This window comes from Leuresthes tenuis, unplaced genomic scaffold (assembly GCF_036924035.1).
Source record: "Leuresthes tenuis unplaced genomic scaffold, fLeuTen1.0.hap1 SCAF_1, whole genome shotgun sequence".
NCBI classification, from domain to species: domain Eukaryota; kingdom Metazoa; phylum Chordata; class Actinopteri; order Atheriniformes; family Atherinopsidae; genus Leuresthes; species Leuresthes tenuis.
Genome location: NW_027325355.1, coordinates 12,122,925 through 12,144,572, shown reverse-complemented (window position 1 = coordinate 12,144,572; position 21,648 = coordinate 12,122,925). Strand labels below are relative to the sequence as shown.

General features: G+C 41.2%; 2 protein-coding genes, 3 non-coding genes and 4 pseudogenes across 5 annotated transcripts in view; 8 read left to right on the top strand and 1 right to left on the bottom strand.

Moving 5' to 3' along the window:
• LOC140291809 (NLR family CARD domain-containing protein 3-like) overlaps window positions 1-21,648 on the top strand; it is a 562,338-nt gene that overhangs the window by 416,319 nt on the left and 124,371 nt on the right. The gene's annotated exons all lie outside the window — the stretch shown is intronic.
• LOC140304378 (5S ribosomal RNA) lies at window positions 7,661-7,779 on the top strand (annotated as a pseudogene).
• On the top strand, window positions 8,049-8,167 carry LOC140300229 (5S ribosomal RNA; annotated as a pseudogene).
• On the top strand, window positions 8,437-8,555 carry LOC140300827 (5S ribosomal RNA; annotated as a pseudogene).
• LOC140298316 (5S ribosomal RNA) lies at window positions 8,825-8,943 on the top strand. The gene has a single exon (XR_011913974.1). It is a non-coding gene; the product is annotated as a 5S ribosomal RNA (ribosomal RNA).
• LOC140296670 (5S ribosomal RNA) lies at window positions 9,213-9,331 on the top strand (annotated as a pseudogene).
• LOC140319923 (5S ribosomal RNA) lies at window positions 10,104-10,222 on the bottom strand. The gene has a single exon (XR_011917989.1). It is a non-coding gene; the product is annotated as a 5S ribosomal RNA (ribosomal RNA).
• LOC140291980 (tripartite motif-containing protein 16-like) lies at window positions 12,855-14,713 on the top strand. The gene has a single exon (XM_072379454.1). The coding sequence runs from the start codon at window positions 12,933-12,935 to the stop codon at window positions 14,613-14,615; it is 1,683 nt and encodes a 560-aa protein (XP_072235555.1). The 5' UTR covers window positions 12,855-12,932; the 3' UTR covers window positions 14,616-14,713.
• trnad-guc (transfer RNA aspartic acid (anticodon GUC)) lies at window positions 19,530-19,601 on the top strand. Its single transcript has one exon. It is a non-coding gene; the product is annotated as a tRNA-Asp (tRNA).

The following is a 21,648-nucleotide window of genomic DNA, read 5'->3' as shown; positions in this document are numbered from 1 at the left end:
TCGAATTGTTTGTTAAAATCTTTGCCAACCTCCGAAGGTTGTTAAAGTCTTTGCTGCAGTGTTGTTTTATTTGCTATGTATGGGAGTAAAACAGGTGTGTGTGTGTGTATTGTTGCTGAAGGTATAGGTCAATGTTGAAATGTTGCTTTGTGATAGAATTGTTGGTTTGCTAAAAGGGCTGGTTGCTGAATTATTTGTTTGTTAAATTGTGATTTTTTTCCTGCTTGGCTGCAGTGTTGGTTTATTTGCTATGTATGTATAAGAGTGAAACAGCTGCTGGCGTGTGATGTTGCGGATGGTGACGACAGAAAAAATGTATTACTGACTAATTGAGTTGAAGTGAACATTGGAATCTGGTTGTTGCTCGTGACATAACGACAGAAGTAGTGTTTCATTCAGTAGTACTCAAAATAACTCCACTGAAAATTAATTAGCTGCAAGAGGACAGTATGGGGAAATACCTGTTTTAAAGCTAACCGGGAGTTAAGTGGGAGTGCTAAAATCATGTTTCATAAAAAAAAAAAAAAGAAAAACAAGGATTAAAGCTAGACATTTGTACAAGTTTGTGTATTAAGATTTAGCAGCTCTCTTAAAGAGTTAAAGTTCAGAAGATCTCAGACAAACAAACAGATCATTTCAAATCTTTACTCCTTTCACAGGAAAAACTGTCTGAGCAAAAGATGTTTTACAAGCTGAGATTTTTATCATTTCCATATCAAACCTGCCATTCTTAGGCAAAGTCCTAGGAAAAGTTGTATACCAACAGCTTTCTGACTTTTTCCTGTCTAACAATGCTTTTGATACTTTCATCTCACAGTCTTGATTTTATGTGTTTAACTGAGAGATGAAACGACAAGACCGAGAGTGGGGAGGGTCTTTGTGCCATATTCAGGGCCAATATACCCACTCACAAGATAAAACATATATATTTTTGTCCTTAATTCGAGCATGTGTCATTTAAAAATAGAGATAAAACAATCTTAAATACTTTGTCTCACCGCAGAATGATTTTATTGATGATTTTACTGAATTTCTTTAAATTGAGTGCACTGCTTTTGACTGTTTAGTCAGAACAGGGGACTTGAAGCTGCACATGCATGTAGCCCATAATAAGCAAGCTAAAGAACTCAATGCTTTCCTTGAAATGTTTGGTCTAACTTAGCGTGTGACTAAACCCCCCCTTATCAGTTTTGAAAATACTCTGTGTTATAATGATGATGATCTATGGAGCTCTTACACATCAAGTCTTTTGAATGCTTTGGATACCATTGCTCCTGTCAAGGTTAGAATGGTTAAAAAGTGGACAAAGGGCACCATGTGAGAAAAGAAGAGTCGGTCAGGGCACAGAAAAGGAAGTGCCAGAGAGCCGAACGAAAATGGTGCAAATCAAAGCTCCAGGTTCATGATGAGATTTACAGATGACAAAGTTAAAAAAAAAATAAATAAATAAATGAATAAATTTAAATTATTTCCACCTGAAGCAGGTCTGAGACCAGACAGTCAAACCTTTCAGGTGCAGATGGTTTTCAAGCCAAACTGAAACATTTTCTAAATTTGAGATTAGCTCTTCTGCAACAAAATCATAAGTGTATCAGAAACATAAGCCGGAAATAGAGAATTTAACATATTAATGTTAAGTTAAGTAATGCTTCATTACTTCTGATTGACTAACTTCCCTAAAACTTATGAACTGACATCATATTCATTAGAGATTAAAGCATTTATCTCACAGAATGGGTTAAAGTGAGTATTAGTATATATATATCTATATTTTATATATAAAATATATTTTAAAAAAAACAACAACACAGCAATGAAATATGCTATGTGAGTCAGATATCAAACAATAGCTTTCTTAAAGAGAAATTTAAAGACAGCTGCAATAAATCAGCGTAATATATGGAGTAATATATTAATACTATAAGCAGTTTCTAAGCCTGCAGATAAATATGAATTAAATTAAACAGAAAGGTGTGTGCATGTTTGTTCAACAGGTGCCAAACTAGATGGGTCAAATGCAGAGAGTAATTTTGTGTGACTTGTAACATGACAATAAACAGTCATCTTAATGTGTTTGCACAGCAATGGAATAAAGGAATAAAGAGGACATGCAGAGGAGCGCTCTAACAACAAAAAAGAAAAGCAAGAAAGGACTTAACTTTTTATTGGAAGGGAGAGAAGCAACTATTTAGGTGATGAGGGAAAGCAAAAACACAGATCACAACAGGAGCAGTGACGTAGAAGGAGAGACAGAGCAGGAGGAGATACATGTCGGCTGTGTGGAAGGAGGGGGCATTGGGCGAGGGACTGCAGGAGCAACAGTAAGATAGAGGAAGAGTTTGGGAGTCAGTTATGACTAAATAAGAAAAAAACAGGAGCTGTAACCAGGATAGAAGCAGAAGAGCCAGAAAAATTGTTAAACTTAGAGGGAATTGAACTTATCTTACAGTATGACATCAAACCTGAGATTACATTGAATGTTTCCGGGATGGGGGTAACTTTCTATGCGACACAGGTGCAACATGAACTGTATTCCATCCTGATGACATTCCGGGAGTTGAGGAATCCAAAGAAATTATTTGGGTCAAATCAGCAAATGGTAAGAGCCATCCTGAGCGTTTATCAAAACTCTTGAAAGTAACAGATACACGGAGTGGGGTAAGTGCTGATTGTCAAGTTGTCTTGTCCACTCTGTGTCCCTGTAATTTGCTGGGAAGAGCTTTACTCCATTTATTCCAGCTAAGAATAGTTCCAGAAGAAAAAGGGTTAACTGTAGTTCAAATGAAGTCCGCTCAAACAATGATTCAGCATGAGACCACCTTCGTACTGGTATAGTTTGGATCTTGTGTCTACAGGCCCCAGTTCTATCACGCTTCCTCTCCTTAAGAAGGCAAAAGAACACACCTCAGGAGAGCTCACCTTCAGGTCACCACATGAACTACACTGCACTGTCTTACGAATATACTCAAGGGGAGTACATATTTTTTTTCTTTTAAACAAATGAGAAACGTTTTTTCGGAGAAAAACAGACCATGTACCAAGTTAAAACACTTATACTGGAATAAAGAGGGTTGTTGTGCAGTCAGCTGCTTACTCTCCCACAGCATGAGAAAGTTTTTAAGATCATGGAATGCACCCCATGTGTCACTCTCCAAACCCACAGATGACCACTGGAGGCGTTTAGGTGTGTTTGTGACTGCATGTGAAGAAGCCTCAGATTGGGAGAAGGTGGAGCCAGGAATAGAGTATTCTGAGAAACTGGATGCATATACTAGTCCATTAAATTGGACCATGGATGCAAAACCAAATGTACACTTACAAGGACAGATCTGGAAGAATAAAGGTGCCATTTACTATGAAATGTAGAACTTATACTGCCAAAGAGTTTGTTTAAATATGCTTCAGTATCGAGCCATGGAGCACGTCATGTCTCTACAGGAGGGATGGAAGCAATAATGAACAAGGTTTTTGCAGTGTATGGTTTTATTTATAATAAATAATAATATCATAATATGATAATAAAGAATTTTTGTCTAACATGTCAAATATGTGCCAAATATGATCCATACATATGGCCTAGGACCGGGGCGAGGACAGTTCCCGAGGCCGGAGGACCATTTTCAACAAGTTTGTATGGATTTCATTGAATTAAATAAAGGGGTCTCCCTGGTGATAAGTGATGTTTTACCAAATGAGTTGAAGTATTTCCATATACACAGGCAGATGCACTCTCAACACCGGTGAATTAAATGTTACCTAGATTTGGAATTTCTGAAAAAATCTACAGTGATAACAGGGACGCACTTTGTAAACAACATTATCTTCCTGATGGCGAAGAACTTAAAAAAAAAAGATCTCAGAAACCACCGTGCATATCATCCACAATCAGCAAGTTTGCTGGAGAGACACAATTGAATAATTAGGTCAAGACTGAAGAAACTGGGAAGAATTGGGTTTACTGTTTACCACTAGTAGTCCTAAACATGCACATTACTCCAACTAGCACAGGATTAACTCCATTTGTATAATGTATAATGTATGACCATTTTTACTCCCACAGAACTATTCACCGGACATGATGAAGAAAGAGAAGAAACCTTAGAAAATGTTAACAAGTAGAGAGATCTCTTCTGTCTAGTCTGTTCCAGGTGAACCTGTGGAGGAATCTCTAAAACCTGGAGACTGGATCCTCATCAAAGTGATAAAGAAAGAGAACTGGTCCAGCCCACGGTGGGAAGGTTCATAGCAGGTACTGCTTACAGAAACCACAGCAGCTAAACTGATATATCCTGGATTCACTCATCACACTGTAAACTAGTAAGGCCACGACCTGCAGATGTAGGGAAAGATTAGTTACCCACCACCGTTCTCTGAGGCATAAGTCTGACTACAAAGGGGAATTCTCTCAACAGGAGGGGGTTCGTCTCAACCTCAGTGAAGAAAACCACGGCTAAAACAAGAATAGAGGGTGTGGCTAAAATAAGACAGGGACAGACAGACAGCAGCCGTGGCATCTATTCAGATTACCAGGATTTTGTAGGTTAAAATGAACCAGCTGTGTATTGTTAATCATTATTCTTATTATCGTATTGCTAATTCTATGGAATTAAGCACAGATTAATAAAAAACTAAAAGATAATGCATTACAATGAATCACACAGACACAGACTGACCACAGAGATAGGAGGTCCCTCCGGTCCAACAGACAACTTGTCAACCTATTTTTTGTTGCAGGAATAGATGGGGTGGCTGACATTGACTTATGCTCAATTATTTTATGTAAAGACAACCAAAAAGCCCATGTGTATTCTGAAAAGTACATATGTGAAATGTATGTTAATACAAAATTTCTGAAGAATCGTCGGTGTATCAGTTGGAATTTTGTTAGAATGTATACAGCATGACAAAATAACCAATCTAATTGTATTGAATGTGCAAAAGCCAGAACATAAATTTAGAAATGAAGCATTACAATTGCATTACAATTGCATAATGAATCTTTTGTACCTAACACAGAGCAATGTAAAACTCTCTCTTTGTTGTTCCCAGCAGTTAAGAAAAGAGATGTACTGCCCTCAGCGTTGGCTTATAAGGGTAATTATATATGTTTCATCCACAGGGGTACAGGTAAGAATGTGGGTACACTCATGTCAGATAATTGTCACGAATCCATCTATTGTCACTCAGGACGCAGGTAACTACTCAGCATCTTGGTTTCGGAACCAGACTTCCATGAGAGCAGACCTCTGGTGGCTGTGTGGGGATATGAAACTGAGGTCCGTCCTTCTGCCTAACTGGCAGCTGCACAATAGCCCAACTACTGATGCCTTTCCGTCTGTTCCCTGTGGGGGACTTTAAGGCCTTGGGTGAGAAGCTGCAATGTCTCAAGCGTTCAACTGCGTCTGGAGGTTCATTTGACAACAGAGTGTACCTAGATAGCATTGGAATTCTGAGTCCCAGATGAATTTAAAGCTAGAAATCAAGTAACTACAGACTTTGAATCTTTTCTTTTCTGGTGGGCAACAATAAATAAAAATGTTTATTGGATAAATTACATCCACAAGGCATGGCTGAACAATTAAAATGTTTGGAACTTTTTCCTGTTCCTTTATTCCTAACAATACTTCCGCAGATGGCAGAATCACAAAGAGGGACTCGCATCACTCTCTGCAGAGCTGATAGAAAATCAACGACCCCTTCACTGACATGATGGTCTCTGTCTATTGTAAGAGCCATAGTAGCCACCTGTGCTTGATGTTGTATCACATGCTTGAGAGGACTGTCCCAAAGACTGATTGAAACCATCCTTACCAGCATAATGTATCAACAGGTAGAGGGAGATGATGACAACGAGAGACACATGGATGATGGAGATGATGATACAAATAACATTTAAAGTACTTTGAATGACCCTGAGTGAATTCTCAATGATTTCTTTAATGATTATTTTTGCGTTCATATGAAAGACCAATGAACATGGGAATTGGACCTATTAAAAGACAATTCCTGAATGTAGAGCATTGTAAAGATGATATGTTGCTTTTTCCTGCTAACATTTGTCCACAGGTTAAATGAACTGCATCAGCAGCAGAACCACTACAGGACTCAAAGTCAGGTAACTGACCAGGTTTCTGGAATTCTGGAATTCCCATCATGCCAAGATGATGGTGGAACAAAAGGGTGGACGGCGAAGCTAAGCGCTCCACCCCAACTGAATGAAAAGCTGATTTGAAGAGTTCATTCCACCAAGTAACGTCTAACAATCTACAGCCTCCAACCACAGTATGGCTGAATTATATCCTGATGTGTCCTAAAAGAGGATTAGTTAGGGAATAAGAGGTGGTAAAGACCTCTTCCTGGAGGTGAAGTGCTAGTAACCTCTCCTTCCAAGATAGCTTAGCAGTTCCAGACCCAGCCGGACTGATGTTAGGCCAGAAGCAGACGATTGCAGAGTGGACTGAATAAACTGCATTGTATTATTATTAATATTGTTTGACTATTCTTGATTTTCATTTGTTATTATTTTTCATTTGATTAATTTTTCCATTTAATATCCATTTCATATTATTTATTAATTGCATTCATTTATTATTCATTATTCTTATTTTCATTTTTTGTTTGTGTATTCATTTTGTGTTTGCTAATCACACATATGTCCATCGCCATTCATTAGAATCAACTGTTCGGAGTGCGACCTTTGATACTGAGTGAGTGATTAAGCGGTCGGTCGCCAGGAGGAGAATGGGGCCATAGGAGAATTTTCCCGTAAATACAGCAAATGGGTTTTTCGCTCCTATGCACTGCGAACAGTGAAAAATGTTCAATGTTAATGGTTCAAAATGATTCAATGTTAATTGTACAAGATGCAGGGTTTTCCCTTTTTCTTCATAGTATAAACAGGAGGGAATGTTAGAAAAATTATATAGTTATACTATGAGAAAAGCTGCATGAATAAGAGTGTCTGTGATGGGGGGAGGACTCCTCCTGTCTTTTGGTTCTCATAATACTATGTAGCAAGCAAAAGTGTTTTGACTGTCTGAACTCGTCTTCCCATAATATTAAATAGTGAGAAATGCGCCATTTCCCATAACATTGAATGTCCCTTTCCCATAACATTGTGTGGCCAGCAAACATAAACATTATAAATAGAAATAGCACCATTTTGTTAGTCAGACAACTCTGAGCCAGCTTCCTGACAGGTTGTGCGGACTTGTCTCTTTCTTGCAAGAAATAAATGTTTTGTGTTAATCGTATCCAGCGACTCTGAGCCTAATTTTGAGAGAATTTTTCTGACAGCCGTAAGCAAAAGTCACTGTAACAAATATATATTATATAGCTGCTGGAACCATATGTTTCTTTTAGTTTTTCACCTAATTGGCTTGAGAGGCTGATGCTGATCCTGCACATGTTCTTCTCTCTCGTGTTGGTTCTCTGCAGCTGAAAGTGAGACTCTCAGATAACTTAGTGTCTGTCGACCTCTTCTGTTCCCTGTGTGTAGTTTTGTGTTCAGCGTCACACAGAGAGAGCGAGGCTGCTTAGTTAGATGATATCATCACAAATTGCTCATTTTTAAACAGTTACATTATCTTGAAGAAGTCAGAACACAGTGATGGATGTTGTTTCAGTACCTATAAAAAGCTGATTTGTGACTGACTCTCTCGCTTACGGCCACACCACCCTGAACACGCCCGATCTCCTCAGATCTCGGAAGCTCAGCAGGGTCGGGCCTGGTTAGTACTTGAATGGGAGACTGCCTTGGAATACAAGGTGCTGTAAGCTTTTTCTCTTCTCTCTACCACCTGAATGTCTTTTGTTGCAATGTCTGATCACCCTGTGACACATGAGGAAGTTGGTCATCTTCAGCTGCTGCTGCTTTGTTGGCAGACACGAAGTGATCTGAGAGTCTCAGTTTCAGCTGGAGAGAATAATCACGACAGGGAAGAAGATGTGCCCACTACTTATCAGCCTTTCTCGGCAGTTGTCTGGTTACATAGAGGAACTGTATGATTCCAGTACCTATATAATGCACATTTGTCACAAACATCGTTGCTTACGGCCACACCACCCTGAACATACCTGACCTCGTCTGATCTCGGAAGCCAAGCAGTGTTGGGCCTGTTTAGTACTTGGATGGGAGACTGCTTGGGAATACCAGGTGCTGTAAGCTTTTTTTCTTCTCTCGACCACCTGCATGTCTTTTGTTGCAACGTCTGATCACCCTGTGACACATGAGGAAGTTGGTCATCTTCAGCTGCTGCTGCTTTGTTGGCAGACACGAAGTGATCTGAGAGTCTCAGTTTCAACTACAGGTAGTAATCACATCAGGGATGAAGATGTGCCCACTACAAGTTAGCCTTTCTCAGCAATTATCTGGTTACATAGAGGAACCGTATGATTCCAGTACCTATATAATGAATATTTGTCACAGACATCGTTGCTTACGGCCACACCACCCTGAACATACCTGACCTCGTCTGATCTTGGAAGCCAAGCAGGGTTGGGCCTGGTTAGTACATGGATGGGAGACTGCTTGGGAATACCAGGTGCTGTAAGCTTTTTCTCTTCTCTCTACCACCTGCATGTCTTTTGTTGCAACGTTTGATCACCTTGTGACACATGAGGAAATTGGTCATCTTCAGCTGCTGCTGCTTTGTTGGCAGACACCAAGTGATCTGAGAGTCTCAGTTTCAGCTGCACAGAATGATCACGACAGGGAAGAAGATGTGCCCACTACATATCAGCCTTTCTCGGCAATAATCTGGTTACATAGAGGAACCGTATGATTCCAGTACCTATATAATGCGCATTGTTCACAGATATTGTTGCTTACGGCCACACCACCCTGAATAAACCCGACCTCGTCTGATCTCGGAAGCCAAGAAGGGTTGGGCCTGGTTAGTACTTGGATGGGAGACTGCTTGGGAATACCAGGTGCTGTAAGCTTTTTCTCTTCTCTCTACCACCTGCATGTCTTTTGTTGCAACGTTTGATCACCTTGTGACACATGAGGAAATTGGTCATCTTCAGCTGCTGCTGCTTTGTTGGCAGACACCAAGTGATCTGAGAGTCTCAATTTCAGCTGGAGAGAATAATCGCGTCAGGGAAGAAGATGTGCCCAATACGCATCAGCCTTTCTCGGCAATTATCTGGTTACATAGAGGAACTGTATGATTCCAGTACCTATATAATGCAAATTTGTCACAGAGATTGTTACTTACGGCCACACCACCCTGAACATACCCGACCTCGTCTGATCTCGGAAGCCAAGAAGGGTTGGACCTTGTTAGTACTTGGATGTGAGACAGCTTGGGAATACCAGGTGCTGTAAACTTTTTCTCTTCTCTCTACCACCTGCATGTGTTTTGTTGCAACGTCTGATCTGTATGATTAACTGTATGATTCCAGTACCTATATAATGCACATTTGTCACAGACATTGTTGCTTGTGGCCGCACCACCCTTCGTTGATTGCTTTCTTAATTGGATCCATATCAATGCTTCCAGTTTACCGGACCGCTTTTTAAAACGAAACATAAATATAACATATCCTATTTGACAGTTTAAAGTGGCTGCACATGCACTTTTTCTATCTGGCCTCAGTACATTTCTGAAATGTATTCATTTGTGTTTGGAAAACAATGGAAACTTTATTTCTGAGCCCACATCAGTGGGTTCTGGTTGTTAAAACATAGATGAGGAGACAGTTCAGTGTGTGAGGATAAAAGCAGAGGAGAACCTGGGACATCTGAGCAGATCTGGGATCAGCACCTTGGATATCAGCAGGGATTCTTAGGAAGGAAGGAAATGGGATGAATCTGCAGACTGCAGGAAGATCTGTTAACAGTCTGCAGACTAATGTGAGACAATAATATCTGTGTGTGTTTGGTATCCAGAAGAATTGAGACAGATGAAGTCACTGTGAGCTGAGCAGTGCTGGAAGATGATATGACAGAGTGACCTAAATGAGGTTTGTGTGTGCGCTCATTTCCAGTCTTTGACAAAGATTGAAAAGTGAATTTATTTGAGTGATTTCCTTCCTGATGTGAAGTATGTCAAGAAGCTGTCCGTGTTGAGTGAGCAGCAGCGCCTCCTGCAGGTGTAAAAAGCTTACAGCACCTGGTATTCCCAGGCGGTCTCCCATCCAAGTACTAACCAGGCCCGACCCTGCTTAGCTTCCGAGATCGGACGAGATCGGGCGTGTTCAGGGTGGTGTGGCCGTAAGCGAGATAATCAGTCACAAATCAGCTTTTTATAGATGCTGAAACAACATCTGTTATTGTGTTCTGACTTCTTCAAGATAATGTAACTGTTTAAAAATGAGCAATTTGTGATGATTTCATCTAACTAAGCAGCCTCGGTTTCTCTGTGTGACGCTGAACACAAAACTGCACACAGGGAACAGAAGAGGTCGACAGACACAAAGTTATCTGAGAGTCTCACTTTCAGCTGCAGAGAACCAACACGAGAGAGAAGAACATGTGCAGGATCAGCATCAGCCTCTCAAGCCAATTATGTGAAAAACTAGAAGAAACATATGGTTCCAGCAGCTATATACTATATATTTGTTACAGTGACTTTTGCTTATGGCCACACCACCCTGAACACGTCCGATCTTGGAAGTTAAGCAGGGGGCCTGGTTAGTACTCGGTTAAATCCGGTTGTTCTACTGTACTTCTCTACAAAAACCAAAGAGGAAGCTGCTGTCCCATCAAAATTCAACGTCTTCAAGATCAAAAAAGAAGTCCAGTTGCTCTTATGAATATTCTCCATCATTTCAGTTTATTTCTGACATTCAGCTTTTCATAGCACATGATGACTGTGTTGAAAATATGTGCAACAATGTAAACCACCAAGATATTCTGAATAATAATTGTATTTATTTTCACTGAGGCTTGTGAATTGAATTGAATTCCAATTAGCTTGAATTGGACTATATTACTTAAATGCCTTGAGATGACAATTGTTGTAATCTGGCGCTATATAAATAAAATTGAATTGAATTGAATTGAATTGAATTGAATTGTGTAAACGACAGAGTGTATTTAGTGTAAACTGTGTTTTCATTCCTGAGCTGATCTCATTCACCTGATGACACTCCTTAACTGTCACTGTTGAAAAATCCCTCCAATCATTTATAGTTTAGATAGAAATTGTTAGAAACGTTTGTTTTTAATGTCCCTCATCAGGATGTAGAGTCATTACTGTGGTGAAGGAGTTTGTCCAAGTTTGGGGTTGAGTTAATGTCTGAAATCATGGGGGATGGATGGTAACATCACCGTCCTTTTGTCTTTCAGATCAGTGCAACTTCTTCAGGTCTTTGGTTGCATGGATGTTATTATCATGCAGGAGTCTTGAGGTCAGAGGTCAGTTTGGGATCTGTCTGAAGCCTCAGTTGAAAGAAACAGAGTCGTTATCTTCTATCACCATCTGGAGCCTCCACTTTTTGTCTTCTACACCTTTGCCTGTCCCCACACAGGTTACATTTCAGACCTCAACCATCTGAGCTGTGAAACATCTTCTGCTTCAGATGCTCATCACAGATAGAAGTTCTGACAGGATCTCCCACTCCTCCATTATAGATGTACAGAAATCCCTGCAGTGGTTTAGAGTTCAGGGTTTTGGGGGCATCAGATGGACCGTGATGTTGTCAGAGTACAGTCACGTTATTTCAGGTTAATATATTAAAGCCACTTTTTCTCTCACGTTCATCCCTCTGTCCAGATAAAAATGATGCTTTTCTCCGCTTAATAACAGAGCTCATCAGAGGTAAAAGTAATCCTGCCTCCTCAGTTTAAATCCCCTCACTGACCAGGATGTATATAGACTTAGCTGCATAACAGCATGATCATAAAATAAAGCCTTTATCAGCACCTCAGACTGCAGCCTAACATGAAATGTTATCTGAGCCGCACAGAAATCACTGATCTGCTCAGCTGGGTTTTCTCACTTCTGAACAGATGTTTGCTGTGAAGCGTTTTGTTGTTTCCTGCCAACTGAAAAAGGCTGGAAAAGAAGTCATTCTGCTGTTTTATGCTGTTTGTGTTTTCAGTGTGGACAAGAGTGGACAAAACACCACAGGAACTCCATCTTAAGATGCAGCTTCTTTTCTTCACAGAGACAAAGAGACAAAGAGGGTTTCTATCAGACTCAGCCTGAAGACACCAGTCAGCATACAGAGCTTGATAGATAGATTATGATCAAACATGTCTGATGCAGTCTTAAGAAACCTTTAATCGGTAATATCTACATGTGAGTTAAGAGCTAATATTTGGCTCTTCTCTGGACTCTGGTCCAGCCAGCCAGGAGTACAGAAAGTTTGCAGGTTAGGGGTCAACTTTAGTTTTCAGGCAGCTCAACTCTGCAGGTTTTTACCTCTTCTGAAGTCCAACAGCCGTATGAGAGCTCATGTTTCACGTCACGCACTTGAATGCATCAGTCTGAAGATTCAGGTGAGCATTTCAGCAGAAGATCATGATTTATGAATTTTAAGCTGCATCAGAACAGGGCTGATTATATAAATATAAATGAAAAGCATGAAAATACTAAGAAACAGCAACATTTACATTTCCTGTACAGCTGCCTGCTAAAAGTATCGGACAATGTTGATCTGATAGATTCAGAGAAACCAATTTTCTTTATGTTGAGCTTTAAGTGGAAGGTTGATGAATTTATCTTTCCCTTCAACAGAGAACAAATAAGAATTCAACAACCCCTTGAACAGTCCTGCCTGGACTGAGGTGAAACCAGCACTGTTCTCTTGTTCCCTCCCCAAACTGATCTGAAGGTGGGAGGATGTTTGAAACCATTGTGTGATAGTAGAGGAGCTCTTAAGTGAAGATCAGCTGATCAGCTGCAACAAAAGGAGGTGGGATTAGTTTTGTATCACAGCACAGACGGTGTTTCTGCTCTGAGAGTCACACACTGCTCTGCCAAATGGAGGAAATGGCTCAGAAAAGGGTTAAACTGGACCTGGAAACCTTCTCTTGTTCGATCTGTCTGGATCTACTGAAGCATCCGGTGACTATTCCCTGTGGACACAGCTACTGCATGAACTGTATTAAAGGCTACTGGAATGGAAAGAATAAGAAGGGAATTCACAGATGCCCTCAATGCAGGAAAACTTTCACACCGAGGCCTGTCCTGGAGAAAAGCACCATGTTAGCTGATTTAGTGAAGCAGCTGAAGAAGACTGGACTCCAAGCTGCTCCTGCTGATCTCTGCCATGCTGGACCTGAAGATGTGGCCTGTGATTTCTGCTCTGGAAGAAAACTGAAAGCCATCAAGTCCTGTTTATTCTGTCTGGCCTCTTACTGTGAGAAACACCTTCAGCCTCACTATGATGTGACTCCATTCAAGAAACACAAGCTGGTGGAGCCCTCCAAGAGCCTCCAGGAGAACATCTGCTGTCGTCATGATGAGGTGATGAAGATGATCTGCCGTACTGATCAGAAGTCTATCTGTTATCTCTGCCCTGTGGATGATCATAAAGGCCACGACACAGTGTCAGCTGCAGCAGAAAGGACTGAGAGGCAGAGAGAGCTGGAGGGGAGTCGACAACAAATCCAGCAGAGAATCCAGGACAGAGAGAAAGATGTGAAGCTGCTTCAACAGGAAGTGGAGGCCATCAATCAGTCTGCTGATAAAACAGTGGAGGACAGTGAGAACATCTTCACCGAGCTGATCCGTCTCATCCACAAAAGAAGCTCTGATGTGAAGCAGCAGCTCAGATCCCAGCAGCAAACTGAAGTGAGTCGAGTCAAAGAGCTTCAGGAGAAGCTGGAGCAGGAGATCACTGAGCTGAAGAGGAAAGATGCTGAGCTGAAGCAGCTCTCACACACAGACGATCACAACCAGTTTCTACACAACTACCCCTCACTGTCAGCACTCAGTGAGTCCACACACTCATCCAGCATCAATACCCGTCCTCTGAGGTACTTTGAGGATGTGACAGCAGCTGCATCAGAGCTCAGAGAGAAACTACAGGACATTCTGAGAGAGAAATGGACAAACAGCTCACTGACAGTCACTGAAGTGGATGTTTTACTGCCAGAACCAGAACCAGAGCCAAAGAGCAGAGCTGCCTTCTTAAAATATTCATGTGACATCACACTGGATCCAAACACAGCAAACACATATCTGTTAGTGTCAGAGGGGAACAGAAAAGTGACAGTAATGAGACAACCTCAGTCTTATTCTGCTCATCCAGACAGATTCACGGAATGGTGTCAGGTCCTGAGCAGAGAGAGTCTGACTGGACGCTGTTACTGGGAGGTGGAGAGGAGAGGGGGAGGAGCTGATGTAGCAGTCGCATACAAGAACATCAGCAGAACAGGGAATGAATGTGGATTTGGACGTAATGACAAATCTTGGGCATTAAAATGTTACCAAAACAGTTTTGAATTTTGGTCCAACAAGATGAAAGCCTCCATCTCAGGTCCTCAGTCCTCCAGAGTAGGAGTGTACCTGGATCACAGAGCAGGTGTTCTGTCCTTCTACAGCGTCTCTGAAGCCATGACTCTCCTCCACAGAGTCCAGACCACATTCACTCAGCCGCTCTATGCTGGAGTTAGGATTGGATGGACTGGAGCCACAGCTGAGCTGTGTGAAGTGAAATAAAGGTATTCAGTCAGTTTGTTGCTGAGAGTTCATTGCTGTGATGTCTCTGCGCTGCTGTTCTGTTGTTTATTTGCTGCTTTTTCCTGTTTGTGCAGCCATGGAGGATATCGCTGCTAATGCTGAGTTTTATTCACAGAAAGATTTCTCCACATGAAAATCTAAACTTCTCTGAGCTCTGAATGTTAGTTGAATCCTTGTGTTGATGTGTTTGTATGTTGTTGTTTCTCTTCCACTTCATGGAGCCAAACAGAGAAATCAGCAGACCTTCCTTTATCACAGATTCTTTTCACATCTCATCACTTTGTAAATGTGAAAATAATTCTGCAGTTAAACTTACTTTGATCTGTTTCAGAGATCAAATGTTGCTGCTGCTTTGAAAACTCTCAGTAATGATCTACTTGGTAACCCAGAAACTAAATGTTCTGATTCTGGATGTTTTTCTGGAAATAATAAATTGTGGATTCATCCTGATCATGAATTGTGTTTCTGTGAAAATGGGAGTGAGGCTGTCACACCACCAGCATCCCTCATGGTGGCAACACACGGCGGCAACAAGTAACTGCTTTGTTTCAGAGATATTTGTTGAAACCCATCTGTGGCTGGAAGAGTTGCTTTGGTTCAGGATCATATTCTGGGTTTCACCTGTTTGCTCACAAACGCTTCAAACTTGTTTCTGAACGTGTTCTGAGATGTTGGAAGAAACTCAGAAAACAAAAAGAACGACATGAAACTTCAAAGTGATTCAAATCAAAGCTAAATGTAACAATATTATATGATGTCAGTCATTACAGGAGATGTCATTTGTTCTCAGAGACAAGAAGTGGAAGAAGAATTCTTGGACATAAGTTACAGAATCAGAACCACAGAGATTTTGTTTCAGGTAAAAACTGTAGATTTACTTTTGATTTTACTCAAACTACAAAACATTCATATGAAAACATATTTGAATGTAAAAAATAGAATAAATGAGGCAGAATGTCACACTTTGGAATAACGTGTTATGGAATGATTAAAGGTGATGTGTGTGATCTTACATCATATTCTATGATCTGATTCTGTTCTTTCTGATGTTTTTTAGTATTAGTCTGAATCTGCTGAAGTTATCAGATGAATGTAGTGGACTAAAAGGTACAACAGAGTCTCTGAATGTGGTGGAGCACAAATAGAAAGTAGCACAAGCTAAAAATACTGAAAACATTGCAATTATGTTCAGTATATTTAGTCACATTCTGCTGCTGTCAGCGATGGACTTTTCAAAGAAATCTGACTCAGCTCTGATCATTAATGAGAATATGATGAAGAAAGGATGATTTCATCTAAATGAATGAAAAGGTTTTGTGGTGGGGCTGAGAACTGTTTAACTCTCATTGTTCTGTTCCACGTATTGTTTAAGGATCGTCACAGGTACGAGTTTGGGTGGAGCGGGTCAGAGTAAAGTGGAGTTTCCAGCAGACTCCTCAGTTTCAGTCGGGTTTGGAGACCACAGATGGAGAGGTGACTGCGCTGTTTGGTCTGCCACTTATTGATAAAGTTAAAGTTCACAAAAAAAGAAACAATAACAGGAAGAAGTTCCCTGAAAGCAGCATCAGTGTTACAGGTTGTGAGTCCTGTGAACAAACTGACACAGTGTGATATTACAGATGTTTAAATCTCTCTTTTCTCATGTCGTCCTGCAGGTTCACAGCTGAAATCTGAAAACTAACACAAGAGGACGCCTTCATCCTGCTCACAGGGATGTAGAGGAGGTTTAAGCTCCTGTTCTGTTCATTTAGACTGAACTCTGCCTGTGCTCTTCTCACTTAGACTCAGAACATCTTTGCTGATTTTAAGTCGTAATACAGACATATTACCTACAGTCCCTTACAGCTTATAGGCCTCATTGAGCTGAGTTTAAACAACTAATTTAAATAAAACAAAGAACACCCTCAGACAGAGACTGGTTCAAGGATTAAACACCCGAACACAAACTGGGTGGTGTTGTGTATGCAGTGCAGCAAAGACCTCTTTATAGGAGAGACTAAACAACAGCTCCACAAGCGCATGGCACAACATAGGAGAGCCACCTCTTCAGGTCAAACTCAGCAGTGCACCTACATCTCAAGGAGAAGGGACACTCTTTTGAGGACAGTAATGTCCACATTCTGGACAGAGAAGACAGATGGTTTGAGAGAGGAGTCAAGGAAGCCATGATCATTGGAATCACACAGTCTTAAAGTGGAGCTTCTTCTTATGTTTCTATGCAGCTGAACATGATGATGACTGATGTGTGCAGAAATCCTGTTTTTCAGCACATTTCATTTCACATCCAACAAGGTTTAAAGTTCACATTGTTCAGCTTTGATGCCGCTTCCACATCTCTTATATTCTGTAATGCAGCTCCAGGTGTTATTTGATGTCTTTTGTTGAAACATCTGATCACCCTGTGACACATCTGACCCTGTAGAGCTTCTGTTGCTGCTCTCTGTCACAGCTGTGGATTGTTTCTCCAGTCAGTAACTTGTTTGCTGCTCTGTCAGATAATGCAGCGACACGTGTTTCCTACAGACTGTCACAGACATTTTTGTGCTGTAGCTTTTGAATGCTGCTTTATCGACAGCTTAATTTAACTTAAAGCAGCACTTTGCTGCTTGTCTCCTCCTCTCTCCCCCTGCTTTTTCTGCCTGTGCTTTTATAAAAGTGCTGCTCTGTTCTGTTAATAAACCCTTTCAGTTTACAGCCTCTGAGGCTGTTTTTACTTCTCAGACCATCCTGAAAAGGATCATGAGGCCGATGCCAGATAGTGAGGATGAGCACAGCAGCCTGGAGGAGACGTGCAGCTCAGGCTTTCTGAGAGACCACACTGAAAATGCTCAGATTGTAAATGTTCTCTCAGAGAAACAGACCTGAACAATGTTCATCTCCTAAAGCTGCTGCTGATTCTTCACACTGACTCCATATTTATGAAACCTGGTGGTGGAAAATCTACCCGGTAACATGATGGAAACATTGTTTTATTTTACCGCAGAAAGACCAGTTTCTTTTTACAGGTGAAGCAGAGATTCTTTGATCTTTGGGTAAAGTTGAGAAAGTTCTGATGTTCAGCATCTTATTGGCAGCTTTAAATACTTCTGACTGTGTCTCTGTGGGCTCCTCTCAGGAACTGCACCAACTCCTGAAGCTGTGGACAGGTTGGAGTATACCTCCCCAGCAGCTGTATGCAGGAGTTCCTCCTGAAATGACCACGCCTGTAGCCTCAGCCTGCAGGACCTGCTGAAACTGCCTCTGAAGAGCCAAAGCTAGCAGACATTCAGAGAAAAGCTCCAAGCGTCTGTTAGAAGTACAGACTTTGGCTTTGGAATGATCTGATGTGAATAATGTGAGAAACTGAGCGTCTTTAAGTTGAACATTTCAAAGTTGTAGCAGTTAGTCTGTTCCTCTGTTTCATGCTGCTCATTGAAGGCTGTGGAGCAGTGAGCCATGTTAAGGCTTTACCTCATTAACTGGAAGTGTGTGAGGTTGGTAACAGTTCAGGAGAACTGAGAACAAACATTTCAATCTGAAGTTTTATTTACAAATGTTAAAGTTTGGTTAATAAAGACAATTGAACATGAAGTGTTTGGTGCACTTTTCCATCCAGCAGTGTGTGAACGTTGGAGAACTCGTCCAGTTCTGCTGTGGCTGCATCAGCTGCTGTGGTGCGGCTGCATAGATGTGGAGTGCATCCATGAAGGGAACATCGGGGTCAGGTGACCTGGCCATGTTCTCGCTCAGGTGTCCTTCAAGCTGCACTTGGGCTCCTTCAACTCGGTCCGTTTCACCTCCGAGGTCATCAGAGCCGTGTGGTCCATCCCAGTCAGTCCCACAGTCTGCCTCCACCTGAACACAAATAAAACACCATCACAGTTTTAAGCTTATTCAATATTTTGTAGGCTTTCTGGAGACTTAAACAAAAGCTTTGGCATCTTCAGATGTTTCACTGAAACATTTTCAGTCCCCTCACCGCCGTTGTTAACTCACCATTAAAACAGCGTTTACTGACGAGCCGCAACCAGGGTTTAAAAAAATGATGGTTGTGCCAATCAAACTTAGAAATAAAAAAGACAAAAGCACAAAGTAACAGTTCTCTACAAGTAGCAGAAATTGTTAGAACATCGGCATGGTGAACTGCAGAGCAATGTGTTTGGAAGGAATGATCAGTCCTGGAATGTAGACCTCTGGGACAGTTCACTTCCGAGTGAGAGTCCAACATCCATCTCCTCCTCTGTCTCTAACAGAGCAGCAGTGTATGTGAACCATGCTGCTGGCGTTCTCTCCGTCTATAACATCATCTCTGATCCACTACTGCACCATCAACACCACATTCACTGAACCTCTGCATCCTGGATTTAAATTCACACTCTATGTGCCTGGTTCTGTGTTGAGTTTAGAACAAAGACTCTCTTAATGTCTGAGAAATACCCCGTAGAACAAAAAGCTCAGTCTGTACATACATTTACATTTTGTTTCTCTGCAGCTCAGCTGAGACCATTCAGTTGATGTCAGCTGCAGTTAGTTTGCTGCACATGTGACAAACTGTGATATCAGAGAGGAATCACTGAGCTGCAATCAGCCAAGATGAATTTACTTAATGAGCAGAACTTATGATGATGAATGAAACAGAGCTGGCTCATATTTTCTGATACTTTCTTGGAGCAAAATGACAAACTCAGCCCATTTCATTCTTCTAAGCTGCTGTAAATGTGCTGCAGTAACAAACCTGTTGTGAATCAATTTTTGCTCACAGTTTGACTTTGTCTGTCAGCGAAAGAGATGAAGAACAGATGGGATTCCCTGCGGAGCCAGTACACCAGATATAAGCAATGGTCTCCCTCAAAAATTATTAATCATCGAATTTCTGACCGGCCGTGAAAGCATCATCACAGTGAGTACGTCATCTCCTCGTTAGTATAGTGGTGAGTATCCCCGCCTGTCACGCGGGAGACCGGGGTTCGATTCCCCGACGGGGAGAAGGAATTATTTTTATTTTTACAACTAAATGATTATGTCTGGAAATATTTGCTCCCCACTTCTTTGCTGATGCCTGACAAAACGTAAACATCATTCCATAATTATGCATCATGTTTGAGAGAGTTCAGAATCACAGGAACAGCTTGAGAAAGTAACTGGATTTCTAACGATGAGATTTCTGGACATTCTATATCTTTTATTGGGTTGAATGAAAATTCATCCCACCTGAAGATCTCCCAGCAGTGTCACCTGTGGCCTGCAGCCCTCCAGGTCTCCGCTGCAGGACGACGGCCCTCTGAAGATTCTCAACCACTCAGTGGAGGAGCTCCTACAGATTTACCACAAGGTGGTTGATGACATGCTGCCGTCTGTCTCTATCAAGATGCAACTCTTTCAGATGAATGTTCTTTACAATTAAAGCTTCAGGAACATTTTAATCAGTGAAGACGGGCTTCTGAATGTTGATGTGTCTTCTGGGACTGGAGTGCATCCTTCCCTTTATGACATTTACATGAACCAAAGCATCTAAAAAATATCTAAGAAATCTATTTGATAGCAAATAATCTGTCTGACACAAATGTGAGTTCAATGGTTAAATATGATCAAATCTGGAAATTATTTCCGACATTTAAGTTTTGATAAATAACTTCTTTTTCTTTTTTTTTTAAATCAGTAACAACTTTTGTCTCCACCATCTGCCTGCAAACAAATCCACCAGCAGCTTTTACCTTTTACCAACTGACAGCAAACAACTCCTTTACATTCATCATTTAACCCTAACTTTACACCTTTAAACCAATCTTACATACACATACATCCACTGGAAAGTTATCAGTGAGCATGATTTTCCTTCTTTCCTTACAGATCTTAAAGATATCTTTTCTAAATCAACAGTAGATGGACTTTTGATGTTGAAGAGTCCAGGGTACAGTGGGCTCAGTAAAGCATCACAGCAGAGTGGTTAGATGAGGTTTGGGTTCAGTAGGAGCAGGACACATTTAAATCAGTAACATACAAAGAAATTATTTCTATATTTGAACCAGGCTTCCACCTCCATATAAGACACACACTCTGTCCTCATACAACAAGCAGATCTTCTGTCGAGGATGTCTTTACAGTTAACATCAGTACACACTGCATGTTGATGAAGATTCTAAGTCATCCAGGTCACAGTAATCTGAGGAGCTCACATCCTTTGGCCTAAAAGGCCTCGAGCACAGAGCGAGATAAGACCAGAGTCAGCCACTCTCGAGATAAAGTTCCTTAAGTAAATAAGTTTATATTAGTTTTTCTTTTGGTCAGAGGCTCTGGTGCTCTAGAGTTACACCAAGTGTTTCTGAATGTTAGATGCAACACCTTTAAAATCTGTTTTATCTTCATGCAAACAACAGCTAATCTTAACTGTCCTGTAGTTTGTAATGTGTCAGATCTCCATTTATTCCCATCTCTTTTGCTGCATTTTTAAAACTTCATTACATTTGTTTTGTAGTTGATATCGAACCACCAAACCAGCCAGCTCAGAAGACACAGTATTTGACAGCTATCAGATTGAGTGGAGGATGTAAATTACTGCAACTCAGGTTACAAAAGACTAAAAGTTAACCCTAGACAATGAGTAATCTAAAGTTTATGTGTACAAATGCAGAACTTATAGTTGCTCATTCATGCCGCTTTGCATTATTAAACATAAGAAAGATCAGACCATATCTAACCCAACATGCCACCCAGCTCCTGGTGCAGGCCATGGTCAGCTCCCGCCTTGACTACTGCAACGCTCTCCTAACTGGTCTCCCAGCCTGTACTATGAAACCTCTGCAGATGGTCCAGTACGCGGCGGCGCGTCTGGTCTTCGATCAGCCTAAAAGAACACGTCTCCCCTCTGTTCATTGAACTCCACTGGCTACCTTTAGCCGCCCGCATCAAATTCAAGTCACTGATGTTAGCCTACAAAGTGCTTAATGGAACGGCTCCCATCTACTTGAATGCTCTTGCAAAGGCTTATGTCACAACTCGGTCCCTCCGTTTGTCCCAGGATTGTCGTCTAGCA